The 18,605-nt window shown below is 38.6% G+C and overlaps 1 protein-coding gene across 5 annotated transcripts in view; it reads right to left on the reverse strand.

The window, feature by feature from the left end:
* The window catches only part of LOC122554951 (histone-lysine N-methyltransferase SETDB2), a 100,351-nt gene that overhangs the window by 37,214 nt on the left and 44,532 nt on the right, over positions 1-18,605 (reverse strand). For all 5 annotated transcript variants that reach the window (XM_087993010.1, XM_087993007.1, XM_087993009.1 and 2 more), the window contains 5 exons: positions 17,762-17,867; positions 13,792-14,379; positions 9,706-9,807; positions 8,728-8,897; positions 1,327-1,561 (listed from right to left, as the gene is read on the reverse strand). In XM_087993010.1, coding sequence (XP_087849136.1) covers positions 1,327-1,561; positions 8,728-8,897; positions 9,706-9,807; positions 13,792-14,379; positions 17,762-17,867 — 1,201 coding nt within the window. The remainder of the gene's footprint in view (positions 1-1,326; positions 1,562-8,727; positions 8,898-9,705; positions 9,808-13,791; positions 14,380-17,761; positions 17,868-18,605) is intronic.

Below are 18,605 nucleotides of genomic sequence, written 5' to 3' on the forward strand. Positions count from 1 at the left end.
TTTCCTGCCCTCGCCCCATAACCAGTTAACCCATTACTAATTAAAAATTTGTCTATCTCCCCAAGTTTACTCAGTGCCCCAGCATCCACCACACTTGGCGGTAGTGAATTCCATAGATTTGAGGACCGATGGAGACAAGTAATTCCTCTTCATCAATGTTTTAAATCTGCCACCCCTTAGCCTAAAACCATGACCTCTCATTCTATGTTGCCCCTCTTCGACTACTTTGTTAATCCCATTTCACATATTACGTACCTCAATTAGATCAGCTCTCATTCTTCTAAACTCTAACTACAGGCCTTAACATGTCAGTGTCTTTTCATAAGACATGCCTTTCCTCTCTGGAATTAGTTGAGTGAACATTCTCTGAACTGCCTCCAATGCAATTACATCATTTCTCAAGCCAGGGGACCAAAACAGTATGCAGTACTCCAGATGTAGTCTCACCAATGCCTTGTACAATTGCAAGAACACTTGCCTATGTTTATATTCATTCCATTAGTAAACATTGCCAAAATTCTATTTGCTGTCCTTATTACCTGCTGTACCTTTGTACTAGCTTTCTACAATTTATGTACAAAAACACTCAGGCTCCTATGCACTAAAGAATTTTGAAGTTTCTTTTCATTTAGATAATCTGTCTTTTCATTCCTCCAACCAAAATGGTGACCTCACAATTATCCACAATAAACTCCATTGACCAAACATTGGCTCGTACACTTAACCTACCCATATCCATTTGTACATTTCTTAGTTTTCTTTGCAATTTACTTTCTCACCTATTTTAGTGCCATCTGAAATTTTGGCTACATTACATTCTATCCCTGCATCCAAGTTATTAATCTGATTGAATTAGGTAGGGCCCAAATAACAAACACTGCCACACCCTCTTACTTATAGCTTTCCAAACAGAAAAAGACTCTGCTTTCTGTTGGTTAGCCAATTCTCCATCTAGGCTAATATATTATCTTTAATCCTGTGTGCTTTTACCTTATGTGTTAACCTTTTGTGCAGCATCTCCTCAAAGTCCAGAAATACTGCATCTACGGGACCCACTTATTCATTTTGCTTGTTACATCTTTAAAGAAGTCCAGAAATTAGTCAAACACAATTTACCCTTCTTAAAATGTGCTTAGATGGATACATTTTGACATTGAAAATGTCCTGTCACTTTCAATCATTTACTACCTGCATCTCAATTCAACTTACCTATTTTGTTTTGTAACCTTTAATATCTTGAGTAAGTATTTTGAGAAGAATCTAAGGAATTGAAATTTCAATTAATGTAATTTCAACAGCTTTTCTGATGGCTGACCTGAAACTTACCCTTTTTGAGTTAAGGATGAAGCTCTCCGCAAACGAGGTGCTTCTTCTACTTTCACATCAGTCTTTACCTCTTCCATCGTATCCATTAGTTCACCATCTGATTCAAAATGTGATCCTTTTCTCTCTACTTTGCTGGAAGGCTTTACTATGTTGCTACGTCCCACATCGACATCATAATGAATCATTTCACCATTTCTCTGGTTCTCCACTGCATTTACAATGTTTAGTACTCTCCCTGAAACAAAACATATTAAAGTCATCACTTTAACTTGTTCTCGCAAGATTTACATGCATAAATTGTATTTATGAATGGAAGATCATGAAAATCAAAAACAAATTAGCAATTGAAAGAAATTCCAGACCTAGTAGTGTGCTACAATAATCTTTTTGCACAAACTAGATTACATGCTTCTTACATTAAAACACGACTGCACCTCCAAGTATTTGGCAGAAATACTTTTCTACATCCCAAGGTTATGAACAATACAGTTTTTTTTAAAATGGCGTTATGAAGTTGTGGGTGTACTTTAAGAGAGTTAAAAGCAGCAGAACTACCGGACACAGCACCAAGTGTTCTCAATAAGGTAACAAAGTAACACTTGGTTGAACAGCTCTATTAGCTCGGTGCCTGGAGACAAAACAAATTCAAATTAGGCCAATCAGTTTAAATTATACCCTGAAAAATACCAAATTCCAATCAAGTCTGAATTGAGTATATTGACAGTCTTAAAAGCCAATCCTATGCTCTGGGGTATAAGACCAAGGCAAAAATGAACAATTGGGAGGAGAACTGCCAAGCCCCAACATGTAAACAGTTTGCCTGAAAAACAGCTCCCTTAAAAGGTACCTTTTCAATCAGTAACCTGTGAAGCAGAAATCCCTAAGAAGAAGAAAAGAAGATGCAGGAAGATCCAAGTAAAAGAACCAAAAGTTGCCTGGTTTTGAGTTAAGAAGTTTAGATTTGTAAATCTTAATTGAGAGTTTTATCGGACTAGTATTATAGAAGGGAAGGTAAAAGATAGGTTAGAGTAAGGACTAGTATATAGCTGTCAGTTAGTTATTCTCTGTTATACTTTAAGAAACAAAGTTGTTAATTTTTACTTTAAATAGTTCTTGGCCACTTGAATTTTCACAGCTTACTGCACAGGATAATTTTTTTTTGTATTGCTGGTTTTACATTAAGCAGGAGGGCTTACACCATGTCATAACAATGGGCTATGACTAAGCTTTAAGTGTGTGTTTATTTTTATTATAATATAAGATAAAGTTGCCAAATATTCAACTGAGCTTTTTGTTTAAATTACTGATGTTATTACACACTTCTGAACCTGGATGTCTAGATCCAGGGGCAGGTATTCTACCACTGCACCAGAGGAAAGCCCCTTTCCAACCAAGCTAACCAGCTTGGATTGCAGTTGGATCACCTGAAGTAAACTTAAAATTAAGCATTTAGTCACTGACTGATTGAATCTTTCTAAATGAAACCCAAATTAAAAACCTTTAAAGTGTCAATGATGTTAAGGAGCATATATTTTGCTCAATAACTACTTTCACACTAGCGAGGCTTCTTGAATGCTTTTTTTGGGCATCAAGAGTCAATACCATATTTTTGATTAAAAACCATCACAAAATGCTGAAGAAAATCAGCAGGGCGGGCAGCATCAGTGAAGGGAAAAAGTCCACTTCACTAACTTCACTTCACTAGAACTTGTAGAATGAAGTCACACTTAGGCAGTAGAAGTTGTGGATTTGAAAGGCTCTATCGCAGGAGTTTTAGTTAATTTCAATAAGATCGTAAAAGGAAACTTTGTGACAATAAACAGGATAATTGCAGGAGCTTTGGTGAGTTGCTGCATCTTGCTGATGGTTTACATAGCTGCCACTGCACATTGAGAGATGAAGGGATGGATGTGGTGCCAATCAAACAGGTTGCGTAGTCCAGGATAGTATTCAGCTTCTAGAACATTATTCAAGAAGCACTCATTCAGGCAAGCAAAGAATATTACAGCAGTCATACGATTGTGTTTTAGAAAGGTTTTGGGGTGTCAGAAGTTGAAGTTACTTGTTGCCAGCCTCTGAACCACAGTATTTATATGGTTGACCCAGATAAGTTTCTGGCCAATGGTAACCCCAAGGTTGTTGATGGGAGATTGCATGTACTGTCTCTGGGAGTAATCAACCAAATGTTGCCTTTACATCAATGGCGGTCATTCTTACTTTAACTCCAACTATTTTGCCCTTGTTTGGACCAAAGCTGTAATCAAGTCAGGAGTGCCCCAAGCAAAACTCAACCTGAATGCCAGTGGTCAGTTTACTGGTGAGACCGTGCTATTTGATAGCACTATCAAGGGCCCCTTCAATCATTTTGCTGATGGTCAAGTGTACACTGAGGTGGTACTTGACGAGGATGGATTTGTGCTGCTGTTTGAGCATAGGGTAAACCTGTTTAAATTTCAGTACTGTGGAGTAGATGGCATTGCCATAGCTTCAAAGAAACAGATTGTTTGAAGATGCAGCTCATTCTGTGATGCTGGAACCCCAGGTGAAAAGGAATCATTGATTTGGCAGTTCTGGCTAAAGCTGGTTGTAAATGCTTTAGCTTTGTCTTTTGCAAGGAATTGCTATGCTTCTCAATTAATTGAGGATGGGAATATTTGTGGACCATCTCCCCTTTTTAGTTACTTAACTGTCCATTGACATTCACAACTAGATGTGGGATCACTTAGTTCTGTCTATCGGATTCAGTTATTTCCCCTAGCTTATTGTTACTAAACTCAGTATCTATCTGATCAGGGCAAGCAAAATTGGGTCTCATGAAACAGATTGATGGGTCTTTCTGAACAACGGTCTGAACTGTGATTTTGGGAATAGGATCAGGATTTGGCTTTGTTACCCACTCCCCTGCCAAGAGTTTGACCAGGGCATTAACTACCAAGAAATCCTTACCCAATGAGTGCAGCAATCTAGCTGAGTTGGACAGCCAGAGTCACATGCTCATCCTGAGTAAGTAACTGAGAAGGCACTGGAAGTAAATGGGATGGGAGGATGAGACAGACAGAGGTTTGGAACTGTGTAGAGTTGTAATTCCCTCTTTAAGGCAACCTGTGGCTGCATCTGTTCCAAAGCCTATAGCCCTGCTTGGACGGTTGGGCCCTCAGCTTGTTACTGGGAGATGGTCTCCAGACAGTTAAACTGCCTCCCATCATGAAATATCACTGCCTTTGCAGGAGCATAATTGGTTTAGAGAGAGTGGACAACATTCCCTGGGGTCCTAACCTGCTTCCCCTAAAACGACCATTGGGAACACAGTCATAAAGGACTAGGACTTCAGTCAATGCTTGTACGTTTAGGCTCGAAATACCTCCATTCCAGACCGTTGATGGAGCCCAAATGTTTTATCCACAGAACATAAAGTAAAAAATCTAATTTAAAATATTTAATTCGGTGCAAATTGCAAATAAAAACAAAACAATTAGTGGGGGCAAACAATACAAAATTGGACTTTTTAGATTAGATTACTTACAGTGTGGAAACAGGACCTTCGGCCCAACAAGTCCACACCAACCCACCGAAGCGCACCCACCCAGACCCACTCCCCTACATTTACCCCTGCACCTCACACTATGAGCAATTTAGCATGGCCAATTCACCTAACCTGCACATTTTTTGGACTGTGGGAGGAAACCGGAGCACGCAGAGGAAACCCACGCAGACACGGGGAGAATGTGCAAACTCCACACAGTCAGTCGCCTGAGGTGGGAATTGAACCCGGGTCTCTAGCGCTATGAGGCAGTAGTGCTAACCACTGTGCCACAGTGCCGCCCACTTAAAAGAGAGATGGAGATAAAGATGAGAGACAATAGAAAAGTGAAGGAAATATTCCAATTTCTTAAATCTTGAACAATTATTAAAATCTGAGACTCCACAAAGTTAAAAAATAATTTTCAGTGACTACAAGAAGTTGTTTGGCAGTAAACAAGTCTCAATTTTCCTGGCATGCTTAGTGAGCAAATGCTGCTATTCAGGCCTTTCATGTGTTTGAATGCCAAATTTGAGTGAGCTACAGCAAAGGTCCTGGAGAAACTGAATAAATCTGACAATAGCTTCCTGAAATCCTTCTTTCACTCCAGATATGAGACATTGCTAACTGATTTACTCCAAACTAAAAGTGAGCACTAACAGCTTCACTATTACCATACTATAAAATCTAGGCTATTAACTAGGTAGATACTTTAGTGCAGAACTTAAAGGAATGTATACTTTTGCAGATGCCAGCTTCCAGGTAAACTGTTAAACCAAGGCTCTCTGCACTCTAAAGTGGACTTAAAAATCCTATTTCAAGCAAATGTCGGGGAGTTCTCAGCCAACATAATTAAAACAGAGTGGAGTCATTCATCTCAGACTTTAGTTGCTAAAGTCCTGACTATAAATATGGTTCCATCTCATGGTCTGTGGAGCACTTTGAGTCATTACAAGTCCTTAAAGAATATTATAGTCTGTCCTTCTGTAATGTGATCGTTGTGTTCTCATACAACTTTGCATTATAGAAAATTGTGCAATGGAAATAATGGGGCTTGTGGGAAAAACAGGGTTGGGGCAGACCACTACAAGCAACCAGTAAAAACTGTACCAAAAATAGTAGTTAGCCTAACACAAATGATAGCACAGTCTAAGTAAATATTAAAATTATGTATTTTGATGAAATAAGACTTTACCCTGAAAATTTAACACTTTACTTTGAAAAACTGGAAGGTAACTTGAAGGGGTTTTTGAGTTTGCTGAGTTACATCATTGTATCGAGACAGAGGCTGAGGGTCATCATCAACATCAATCATCACTTTCAGGTGCAGTTCTGGGTGCAGGATTATACAAAAAAAATTTAGTCGAGAGGTGGATGGCTGTGTTTCATTGTCCTCAGATTGTTTCTTGGGGAGTTGGCTTGAAAAAAAGCCAAAGCATCAAGTTTTTGCTGCTTTGTCATCTTTTGTCTTGCATGAAGAAGCGGTTCATAGGGTGCCAGATAAGACATTATGTCACGAACCGCAATCCTCCTGTGGTCTGCACTGTACTCATTGTCTTCTTAGAGCTGCAACTGCTGCTCAGCCTCCCTCAGGATAGAAGACAAAAGAGAAGTGGAAAGCTCTCATTGTGCTGCATCCTGGACTTCATCGTCTTTATCTTGAACTTCAATTTCCCCCCCACACCAACAAGTTGTTGTCGATCAACCATGGAGAAGTCTTCACAATGGGACTCAAGCAGCTCCTCGACATCCTCAGTCTCCACTTCTTCAAATCCAAATAGCTTTGCAAGAGCGACACAATGTTCTTTCGTTGCTGGAAACTCCTCTGACTGTTCAATGCCTTTTAAATCATAAAGAAAATCTGGAAGAAGCTTCCGCCAAACTGCATGCAACTAGTCCTTACTGACATCACCCCAGGCCTCCACAATGATGTCAATAGTATTCTTAACGCTCTTCCAAAATTGAAGAACACTATCCTCATTATCCCCCTCAGTAACTGCAATCAGGTTCCTGAATGTGTGCCTTAAATAATCAGCTTTAAAAGTGGTTATTGCACTCTGGTGCATGGATGGAATGAGAGGTTGTGTTCAGAGGTAGAAATAGTACTTTGATGTTTTCAAACATCTCACGAATGGTGGGAGGATGGCTTGGTGCATTGTTCAGTATAAGGAGAATCTTGAGCTCTGAATTTTTTTTCCTGCAACAATTTCTAAAGACATCCGCAAAAGCATCAACAATAAAGGTCAGAAAAACTTTGCCCATCATCTAACCTCTTTTGTTTGACCTGAAGTAAACACCTAGAGTGGTCTTAAGGTAATCTTTCAAGGCTTGTGGATTGGCAGAGTGGTACACCAATACAGGCTTAAGCTAAAAATCTTCACTAACATCGGTACCCAACAACAGTCATACGATCCTTTGCGACCTTAAAACCTGAAGCGAGTCCTTCATTTTCAGAAATGTAGGTTCTGAATGGCATTCGCTTCCAGTATAAATTTGTCTCATCCAAATTGAAGATTTAATTGAAGGCGTAGCCTTCTTCCTCAATCAATTTTTTTTTCACCACGGAAGGAAATGACAGCACCCTTTCATCATCTGCACTGGCAACTTTGTCATGTAACTTTACATTATGAAAAGCATGGTGGCTCTTAAAACCTGCAACCCTGCCACCATTTGCACTGAAGGCAGGCACGTCTGCAGGATGTTCAGCTTTTCTTTCTGAGGTCCTCATAAATTGATAGGCTTTCTGTCTTATGGTGAGAAAGGTGATCCCAGATCACTTTGTCGATTGATCTTCTATCCACACACTTAGAAACCGCTCCATTTCAAGTTCCTTTGTACGTGATCTCATAGACTTGCTAACACTCAGACTTGCTCCAGCAAAGTAACTTGCTTTATTCCTTTCCACATTGTCTCTAATCGTGTTGAGCATAGACTCCTTTATTCCTGTTACACGAACAATATCACATGCTTTTTCATTATGCTGAAAACACTTTATATCATCTACCTTCTGTTCAAGTGTTATAGCCTTTCTTGTACAGTCCTCTCGACATTCTTGCAACTTTGTTCTTCCATATTCACGGAAAACACAGCGAAATTTGCAACAAACAGGACTGAAGACTACGGAGCACAGCACTGTACCGTTCAGGAAGCACTCTACCACAAAGCCCATGAGCCAACTGACCATGCTATGTCGACGCGAGTCCAGTCCTCAGTGCACCGCAACATTTAGTGCTGGGGATGGAATTGCATAATAGCCAACAGGAGTTTGCTTTTTAAAAAAATGCTCCCCAATTCACCAATCATGTTACAGCCAAATGGAGTTGACGAAACTCGCATTATAGGAGAACGACCTGTATGTGAACTAAGTTAATGCTTTTTCTCTCAAATTCATCATGAGCACAGAATATGTACAACCCAAATACTTGAAATAATTTCAGTAATTTACAACTCACCTTTTGTAATGCATAATGCATAATGCATAATGCACAAAATTGTGACAAAAATAAATTCCAATTTTTTTTACACATTATTTTAATTAAACCTTCAACCTTTTCATAGCATTTACATATCTTCCAGAATAACCACAGCATACATAACAATGATTAATAACAGCATTAGCATTATTCGGGCAAACACTCTTAAATATTAAACTTACAGACAGGTTTCACAGTTCGAGATTACAACATCACTACATAACAGGAGAGATATCTCAAATGGTTTGGAATAAAGGAATTTGTAAAACGTTACAACTATGGAGTGTCAAAAAATTACTAATTCTAGAAGTAGCTGAAAAAAAAAATCACTGCCATCTGCCTGGTATTAAGGCATATTCTGAAAAGATTCATCATATTCAGATGAGTCAGAATTTGCTCTAGGCTTACCTGCGTAACAACACACAAAGGTTCCTTTGTCAATATCATCTCTGCAACGAACTCCCCAGCCTTTCCTTTTAGTTTTAAACAACTGTAGTCGGGTTTTAAGGCCATGCTGTACAACTCTGTTCACACACAATCTTTCATTGCATTTGCACCATTTATTACATTCATATAATCTGGAAGATAAATAATGGATTTTACTACTTAATGTATTTCATTTTACAATCACTGGCGGTTAGGTAATATTTACCATCAGGCAATGCAATCATTACAAAAAACAACAGAGTACTAGGAATAAGTATTTACGGATGTAAGTTAGCTCACTAAGCTGGAATGTTTGTTTTCAGACGCTTCGTCATCATGACTAGGTAACAACATCAGTGACAGTCTCCAGTAAAGCGCTGGTGATTTGTTGCGCCTCTCTATTTATAGGTCTTGACTTCTTAAGGTGGGTGATGTTATTTCCGGTTCTTTTTATTTTCAAGGAAAGGTAGATGGGGTCTAAATCGGTGTTTATTTATGGAGTTCTGGTTAGAATGCCAGGCCTCCAGGAATTCTCATGTGCATCTTTGTTTCACTTGTCCTAGGATGTGTGTGTTGTCCCAGACAGTGCTTTTACTTAAAGGCACTGAGAAAAATGTCATCTCTGCACAAGTATAGACTGTTCAACTAATCCTCTCCAGGAATACCCATACTATCTATCAGAAAAAAGTCAGAAATTTAGTTGAGGGTCTAATCTCTGAGCAGTATAAATATGAAAAGAGCAAAGTGAGAACCTCTTCACCGTTATGCTGAAATTTTATTCTAAATGTGCTTACAGGTAAGAAGCTGCTATAAGAAGTTTGCACTAGTCCTTCTATACACCAAGGAATTTCACAAAACGGTCCAAAGTAAATCTGGCTTGAATGTTGGAGGACATATTAGAAGATTAAATAGCTTTGGTAAACAGATTACAAAAAAAAAATTTGTTCCTGATTAACTCACCCAGAAGGCGCATATTGTAGAAGTCGTTTATATTCATACCCAGATGCCTCTTTAATTCTTTTGTTGACATTTGCTGTCAGTTGTTGGCAGGCACACCTAGATCTTGCAAATACACCATGTTTTAATATCTGTAGACCAAACTTAAATACCTATTTCATAAATGACAACTGAAATCTTTCTGCTTTTCATTTCTCTAGTTCAATAATTTCCATAAGTGATACAATACAGGTAAATTTCAATGACAGATAGCTATAGAAACACGCAACATAATTACAGACACAACTATAAAGGTGTTGTGATGGGAAGAAATGAGGCCTAAGTCAGAAAAATAGTGGTTAATAATATTGGAAGCAATTATAACTCTAAAATGAAATCTTTTCTTTCATCATTAGCTGGTAACTGACAACTATATCCTGGGAGGCAATGGCAGGATGAAGGACAGTCCATTAGATCGTGACGTCCATGAAACTGGGGAGTTCAGACTAAAATATGCTACACTTGAGACTGGAGGATTTGAGTCATAAGGATAGGCTGGGACTTTTTTCCACTGGACTGTCGGAGGTTAAGGGGTGACCTTATAGAGGCTTATAAAATCATGAGGGGCACAGATAAGGTGAATAGCAAAGGGTCACTTCACTTGTGGGAAAGGTGGGGGAGTTCAAAATTTGGGGGCATATTTTTAAGGTGAGTGGAGAAATACTTAAAAGGGACCTGAGGGGCAACTTCTTCACAGAGGGTGGTTCGTGTGTGGAATGAACCATCGGAGAAAGTGGTAGATGCAAGTATAGTTATAACATTTAAAAGACATTTGGATAAGTACATGAAAAAGTATGGTTTAGAGGGATATGGGATAAACACAGGGAAGTGGGACTAGTTTAGTTTGGGGAAACTTGGTCAGCATGGACAAGTTGAACTGAAGGGTCTGTTTATTGCTGTACAACTCTAAGACCACTGTAGCCTGTTCCACTATTCAATGAGACCATGGCTCGTTTGTGGATCAACTCAATATAATTTCTTTGCCACATATCCCCTATCATTTTTGGCTAACAAATTAAAACTAATTTTAACAGATCTTTATGAATTATGCAAAAGGTATATCACACTTCTACCACTCTTAATGTGAACAAATGTTTCCTAACTTGACTCCTTAAAGACCTTTTGACTATGCTGTCCAGTCCTCATTCCTGAAAAAAATGGAAACAATCTCCATGTACCTTATAAAGAAACACCGATAATAAAGTCATTGGGCCTATTGAGCCTGCTCTGTCATTCAACACAATCATGACTGATCCTCCACCTCAACTCCATACACCTGTTCTCTCTTCACACCTCTGGACACCTTCAGCCTTTAGCAATCTTTTTACCTCTTTCTTAGACTCACCTCCACAGCCTTCTGTGGTAGAAGTTCCCCCAAGTTCACCACCTTGAGTAAAGAACTTTCTTATCTCAATCCGAAATGGTCAACTGCATATCCATGACTCCTTGTGCCAGATTCGCTGGACAGGGGATACATCATCCTTGCTCCTGTCTGATTAACTTTGTTAATATGTCACGTTTCAATTAGATCCTCTCTCATTCTTCTTGACTACAGTGAATTCACGCTCAGTTGATCCAATCTCTCCTTATTTGACAAATCCCCCAAGAATCAGTCGATGCCCACTCACTCAACTTGTCTAAATCAGCCTGAACTTTCCACAGTACTCTCAATCCCACATCGTTTTGTGTCATCAGCAAACTTGCAAATATTAAATCAGATTCCCGAAATTCAAACTGCTGACATATAATGTGAATAGCTGGGGCACAAGCAGCGTGCCCTGTGATACCTCACTTGTAAATGAATTTCACCCCAAAAATTACCTATTCATTCATACTCTTATTTCCCATCTGCTTACCAATCCTCAAACCTTGACACTGTACCGCCACAAATCCAACATGCTTTGATTTTGCACACAAACCACTTACGTGGAACTTTACCAAAAGCTTCCTGAAAATCCAAATACACCATGTTCTCCCTCATCTATTCTACTAGTTACATCCTCAAAAGATTCTAGTAAGCTTGCCAAATATGATTTTCCTTTCATAAAGAAATGTTGATTTTGTGTAAGTTGTATGACCCCTGTATTTGGAGAGTTTTGATGAAAAGATTTCTTCTAAGTCCCAAACAATGCAACCCTACGTCGAGTAATTTCTCTTCCACTTAACTTTGGAGTCCAAGTATCATTCTGGTAACTTTACAGCTACACTCTCTCCAAGACTAAAATGTCCTTCCACTGGTCAGAACTGCCCACACAATAGCTCACACTAATTCAGCTGTGGTTTAAACAGGACTTTGTATTGTTGATTTATAACTTTCACCAGCTTATATTCTGTTCTCCACTTGATGTGTCTGCTCATTACATCTATGTACTTGGATCGCCACCCCTCCACCCCAGTCTCTTTGCAGCTCCAAATTTTCACCAATTTTAAAAAACTACCCTGTTCTATACTTTAAAGTCCTAAATGAAGAGCTTCACATCTACCCACAGTGAAATCCAACTGTTAGCTATACCTATTCATTTACACGATCAATAACTCTTCATAACTTTACACTTCAATCTACACTTGATTACAATGCCACCTATCTCTGTCAAACATGTACACTCTGCTCAGGCAGCAGAGACTGCACTGGCTGGGCCACGTCCACCGCATGGGGGACGGCCGCATCCCAAAGAATATCCTCTATGGAGAGTTTGCATCCAGGAAGAGACCCACTGGGCATCCCCAGCTGCGCTACATGTTGTCTACATGAGAGACATGAAAGCTCTTGTTATTGTTACAGAGCGCTGGGAATGGCTCACAACTGACTGCACAAGATGGAGAAGCACCCTAAACCAACAGCTCAATACAGGGGAAAGGAAGCTGACAAGCTCTGCAGCAGACAAATGGGCACGAAGGAAGGAGTGCAGCAGTTCTAACAGATCAACGACCACATACTGATGCGACCTCTGCGACCACGACTGATACTCCAGCATTGATCTCTTCAGTCACAAGTGACGTTGCTTCAGGATAGCAGAACGCCAGAACAACGAGGATGCAAGCCATGACCGAAAGGGGCCTCACTCACTATCTTTGTCTAATCATCAGATTTGGTTACGTGGCTTTCTATGTCATTATAATACATTGAGTAAACAGATGAACCTCCAACAAAGATCTTCATGAGATAATAGTCACTTTCTGCCAATTACAGTCATTCCCTGCTTTTTGCTGCTTATTATAACCAGATGAATAATTTGCCCTAAGTTCCATGTCCTTCAAACTGAGCTAACAGTCTCTTTGAGGGAATTTATCTAACAGGTTTTGAACTGTTCATCACTTTTAATGTTCAGCAGATTTGAAGATATTAGTTCATCAGAGGTAGTCTTGATATCTATCCATTCAGGTCAGGTTACCTAAACCAAAATCTCTCACTAAAGCATAAGTTTGTGGCTTAAAGTCCCACTCCAGAAACTTGAATATATAGTCTCAGTAGATAACGCAGCCAACTGCTGAGGACGTGCATCACAGGAAGAGCAGTTTCCTGGATGAGACTTAAAATTTATGTGGATAAATGCAAGGTTATTTTAAGCACTACTTAAAGAGCAAGGGAGTTCTCAGAGCATCGTGGCCAATATTTATGTCTCAACCAACATCACATCTCTATTATGTGAACATTTATCGCATTCCTGCTGTCTGTAAACTGGAATATTACATTAACTTTTGTTTTCAAATAACTTCAGGATCAATTTTTTTACATGTTTGAGGTACTAAGCAGGTCAGGGAACATTTGTCAGGAGACCAGAATTAACATTCAAGGATGATGATTTTTCACGATGTGATTTGGTTCTCTTTCCACAGACATTGTTTGACCAGTTCAGTATTTCTAGAATTTTAAAATTAGACCGTCTGCAGCATTTTGCTTTTGGAGAAACAAAGATCTTCTGCTACCATACCTTATTTTTTAATTGTCATTCTCCATACAGCATGATGAGGTTTAGTTGCAATCTCAATTGTCAAAAGTATTAAAATGTTATTTACCCATCAAGAGCACAATACAAAAAAAATACTAACTTGTCGCTGCAGCCATCTGTACAGTTGCATTTCTGTTGAAACATCTCTGCTGAATTGCTAATAAGATATCCATGAGGCAACCGTGCTTTTCTATATTTAAAATACTGTGGTTTGGAGACATCGATTGCATTATACAGAGGGATTGGCACAGGTTCTATACCATGGCTTATGTCGGCTTCATAAATAACTGGGTTCTTGCAAGTAATTGTCCGTGAAAGCTGGACGTAAGTGTTGAAAGAGAAAAGGTCCAATTGCAGAAAGTCACATTGGGTTTCAAGAATGTAATTACACACCTCCTTGAAATTCCTCAAACTTCTTCCACAAGGAGCTTTGTAAGTGACATGAGGAGGATTCATGACCTCAGTATCCCAATGCAACTTCCCATGTCGTCTTTGAAACTGACAAAGTATGGGAATTCTCAATGGATTTTCCCCTTTGAAATGATCAGGAGTTGGAGGTGTGACTCTTGCAATACACAAACCACTGCATTGGTGCTGTTGAAAGGTCAACTGATTGGCAGGGTTAGGCTGGATGAGTTCATCCTTAGAGGTTGGGGAGGAAGCCACACTTTTAATCACAGATGTCTGTCTGGAGAGAAAAGAAAGAATTATCCTAAAAGAAAGAATGACCATTTGGAACTCTAGCAACAATGGAACTTGCTGTATTTTACCGATGCAACTGTTGAAACAGATTTTCAAGAGGTGGTTATAAATGAATCATTTACAAATTATGCCAGTCTAGTAAATGTTATGAAACTCCATGATAAACCATTTTCAACAGTTATAGTTATCAGTTTATTTGTTCACAAGGGGTGATTTCACATGTCAAAGCATAGAAAGATGTTGCTATCCAAAATACATGGAAATAAGAGGGCTGATTGCATTCTAAAATAGTATTCCATCTTAATATAACTGTTTTAAATGTATATGTACATTATAATATACTAGAAACTGCCTGCGTAAACTTGTTATACTGCTATGTGGCCTCTTGCCAATAGGGTAGCTGCAGTGCTACTACTGACAGAGAGATCAATTAATGTGTGATCAGTCTATACTGTTAGAAGTATGGAGAACATTTTAAAAGGCATCTAGATGGATACACGAATAGAAACGGTTTAGAGGGATATGTGCCAAATGCTGTAAAAAAAAAAAAGGACTAGATTAACTTAGCATATCTGGTTGCATGGATGAGTTGGACTGTTTCCGTGCTATACAATTCTATGACTCTGTTGACTGAACTATTAAATTTTACTTTCCATAATAGTGCAGACATGCATTCACTTAATAGAAAATCATTTTAAAAAGAAAGTTTTTGTTACCTACATTAAAGAAATAAATACACTTCAAATGCAAAAAGAAGTCAAGTCCCTTTTTAAACATGTACCTTTCTCTGTACAGTTATGTTCATAAAATTCAACAATTTCTTAAACACTAATCTCAGAATTGTTTTGCCTCTTCATTAACTTGTAGCTTTACAAGCTAAAATATCTATTCCTTGTCAACTTTAGAAAAGTAGACCATCTATAACAGTCCTGGACACAAGTCACCATTTTTCCATCCCTTAAAATCACATTTAAATGCATTTGGTTTATGACATGTCTCTTTTTTTCATCCATAATGTGCTGTACTTGCATTAGTAGTCACCATCAATTTTTCATTTATAAATGCAGGATTTACTCACAATACTTTATAGTTTTATAACAAGAGATCAAGCAGGTGAGATGGTCCATGTTATGAAGATGCATGGGGTTCAAAACATGTCAGAAAAGATTTACAAGGATGTTGCCAGGGTTGGAGGATCTGAGCTACAGGGAGAGGCTGAACAGGCTGGGGCTGTTTTCCCTGCAGCATCGGAGGCTGAGAGGTGACCTTATAGAGGTTTACAAAATTATGAGGGGCATGGATAGGATAAATAGACAAAGTCTTTTCCCTGGGGCCAGGGAGTCCAGAACTAGAGGACATAGGTTTAGGGTGAGAGGGGAAAGATATAAGAGAGACCTAAGGGGCAACATTTTCACACATGGTGGTACATGTATGGAATGAGCTGCCAGAGGATGTGGTGGAAGCTGGTACAATTGCAACATTTAAAAGGCATCTGGATGGGTAGATGAATAGGAAGGGTTTGGAGGGATATGGGCCGGGTGCTGGCAAATGGGACTAGATTGGGTTGGGATATCTGGTCAGCATGGACGGGTTGGACCGAAGGGTCTGTTTCCATGCTGTACATCTCTACAACCCTATGTCAACCCTTCACATCAAATACTGAACACAATTCAAAACTGCAACTGCTCATATCCAAGACGGCAGCTCATCTTTTCCCTAAATTAATACAGTTTTGACAGGATTGTTCAAAGGCTTAATTTATACACTGACTTCTGTGCAAATACAAGAAAGAGGATTGGTAAGCCTTTTATGTCATTTTTATTCATCAAAATGAGAACTCTTGATGATGGAAACAGAAGCAAAATCATATGTCAATGATAGTCCCTATTCAACATTATTTAGTGCAATCATTGTTCAGTGGTTGCATGCTTGCATCTCAAGTCAGAAGGCTGCTGGTTCAAATCCTACGTCAAATTCTCTGGGCCAACACTTAACCCTCAGCTAACATGATTATCTGGTCATAATCACAATGCTTACTGTGGGATCTTGCAGTATAAGATTTCATACATTCGAGCACTGACGACAATTCAAAAGGGTTTAGCAGACTGTTAATTTTATAGAGATTTGAAGTCTGTCATACGACTATAAACCTTCTTTATTTATTTCCTTTAGCTTAACATTTAATGCATACTGACAGTTCCTGTACCACAGCAACCAAGTGTCTCAAGTTTTAGCATCTCCTGCCAGTAGGAAAAACATTGCACATGTATTCAACATGAGTGAATAAGGATTTCCAAAAATCAGTCCTGCACTTGCTTATTACTAGCATGAATCTAAACATCTTGTTCTAAGGTGATGTTTGAGCTTTAAATGGTACTCCAGACTAAACTGCCCTCAACGATTTTATATAAATCACTGCAGTCCGCTCTTATTTATCTCCTGTTAATGCTTAGAATTTCTTTCGTAAACTTTTCTTTAGGGTTAGTATTAAAGTTTAAACTGTTACTTTATTATTAGGCTGCAGTTTCAAACTACATCACTCTATACTACATTTTAATCATGACCATGCATGGTCCCACCAACTAATGTCAAATTAAGAAAATAAACCAATTCTGTATATGCCACAAAATAAACTAATCAGTTGGCAAGAAATTAACAGCTCACTGACATTTATCTTTTAGTTTATTAAGCATAAAATTGCCAACCTTATTTTCAAACAGGAAATGCAGATACCAATTTTTCTCCTCTTTGTTTTTAACCTGATAGAGGTGCATGTACCACACTCCATAGTGTCAAAAAGTACATTGAAGAGGGGAGAAAAGTCATTTTATTTTCCAGCAGTCAGATTTTCACAACGAACTGCCAATCTGCAAAGCTCTTTCATCCAACTTGGTTCATTTGTGGCTGACCTCATTATGTGTACCTTTGGAACAATTAGGACTTTTTTTTTAAGGATCAAGCTAGTTGAAATAACTTTTTTTTAAATCAGACTAATGACTGACGCATTACATGGTATAATGAATCTCTTAGGAGAAAACTGCATATTATTCAATTCAGTGTTAGGAGGCAGCTACGAGTTTACAGAAACAGAGAAAGAAAATTTATATGACTAACTGAAATATAAAAACAAATGTACAATTTAAATATTGACTTCAAGCTGAGTCAATTAATCAAACATACGAATCAAGCCTCAGAAGCAAAAACAGTCACAGAACAGATGGGGGAAGAACAACAAAGTTTTAAACAGTGCTCCTAATTTTAATTAACAACAAATATCATGCAAAAAAATTTGCACCCATATTACCGTCAGTCACAAAGTAATCAAAAATGTGAGATCCTACTATTTCAAATACATATTGCACACTTACATACACAGGGAACTGCTTGGTGCTGAATGTGCTTCTGGCTCTTCAGAAATCATAACCTTTTCTGATACCACCTCTTCAATGTCATGCTGAAATTGTTCCTCATTTTCTATTTATACAAAGGTATGCAGTATTAATGAAGGATATTGACCCAAGAATTTCCAATTGGCTTGCACTTTACAGCAATTTGCAAACGCCTTTTAGATCTCGCAGCCAAGAGATTTACTTCACATTAATAAAATACATCTATGATAAGTTTCATATTTAATTATATCTTCGACTATGTTTGCATGCGTACATGTATGCACACACACAAAGAGATTATGGGTACGGGCCTCACTGACTCTCATTCCAGAGGCTTTCGCACATTATTTAGGTTGCCCCTTCAGTTCAACTTGAGGAATTCTGCAAAGTAGATCTCCATCTGCTTTCTCAGGTGGATGTAAAAGATCCAATAATTCTATTTTGGTTAACAGCTGGAGAGCTCTGTCCAATGTCCTAGCTAATATTTTATTCCTCAACCTATATCACTATAAAGAGAGACTACTTGATCATGTCTTTTTTTTTTTGTGGAAACGTGTACGAAAATGCTCTCCTATATGACAACACTTCAAAAAAATATTTTATTGCCTGTACAGTTGAGTAGACAAGCAGGAGGCTAGAAGAACATAGCAAGCCAGGCAGCATCAGCACTGGAGAAGTCAGTGTTTCAGGTATAACCCTTCTTCAGGACTGGGGGTGGATTTTGGGTGGGCAGAGGGGTGAGGTAGTGATAGAAGAACATAGGTACAGGGTACTGTCTGGTTGGTCGATGGGAGAAGTGAATCTGGTTGGTGGCTGGAAAGAA

Source organism: Chiloscyllium plagiosum, unplaced genomic scaffold (genome assembly GCF_037043375.1).
Source record: "Chiloscyllium plagiosum isolate Xiang-an unplaced genomic scaffold, Cpla_swu_hap1 HiC_scaffold_12, whole genome shotgun sequence".
NCBI lineage: Eukaryota > Metazoa > Chordata > Chondrichthyes > Orectolobiformes > Hemiscylliidae > Chiloscyllium > Chiloscyllium plagiosum.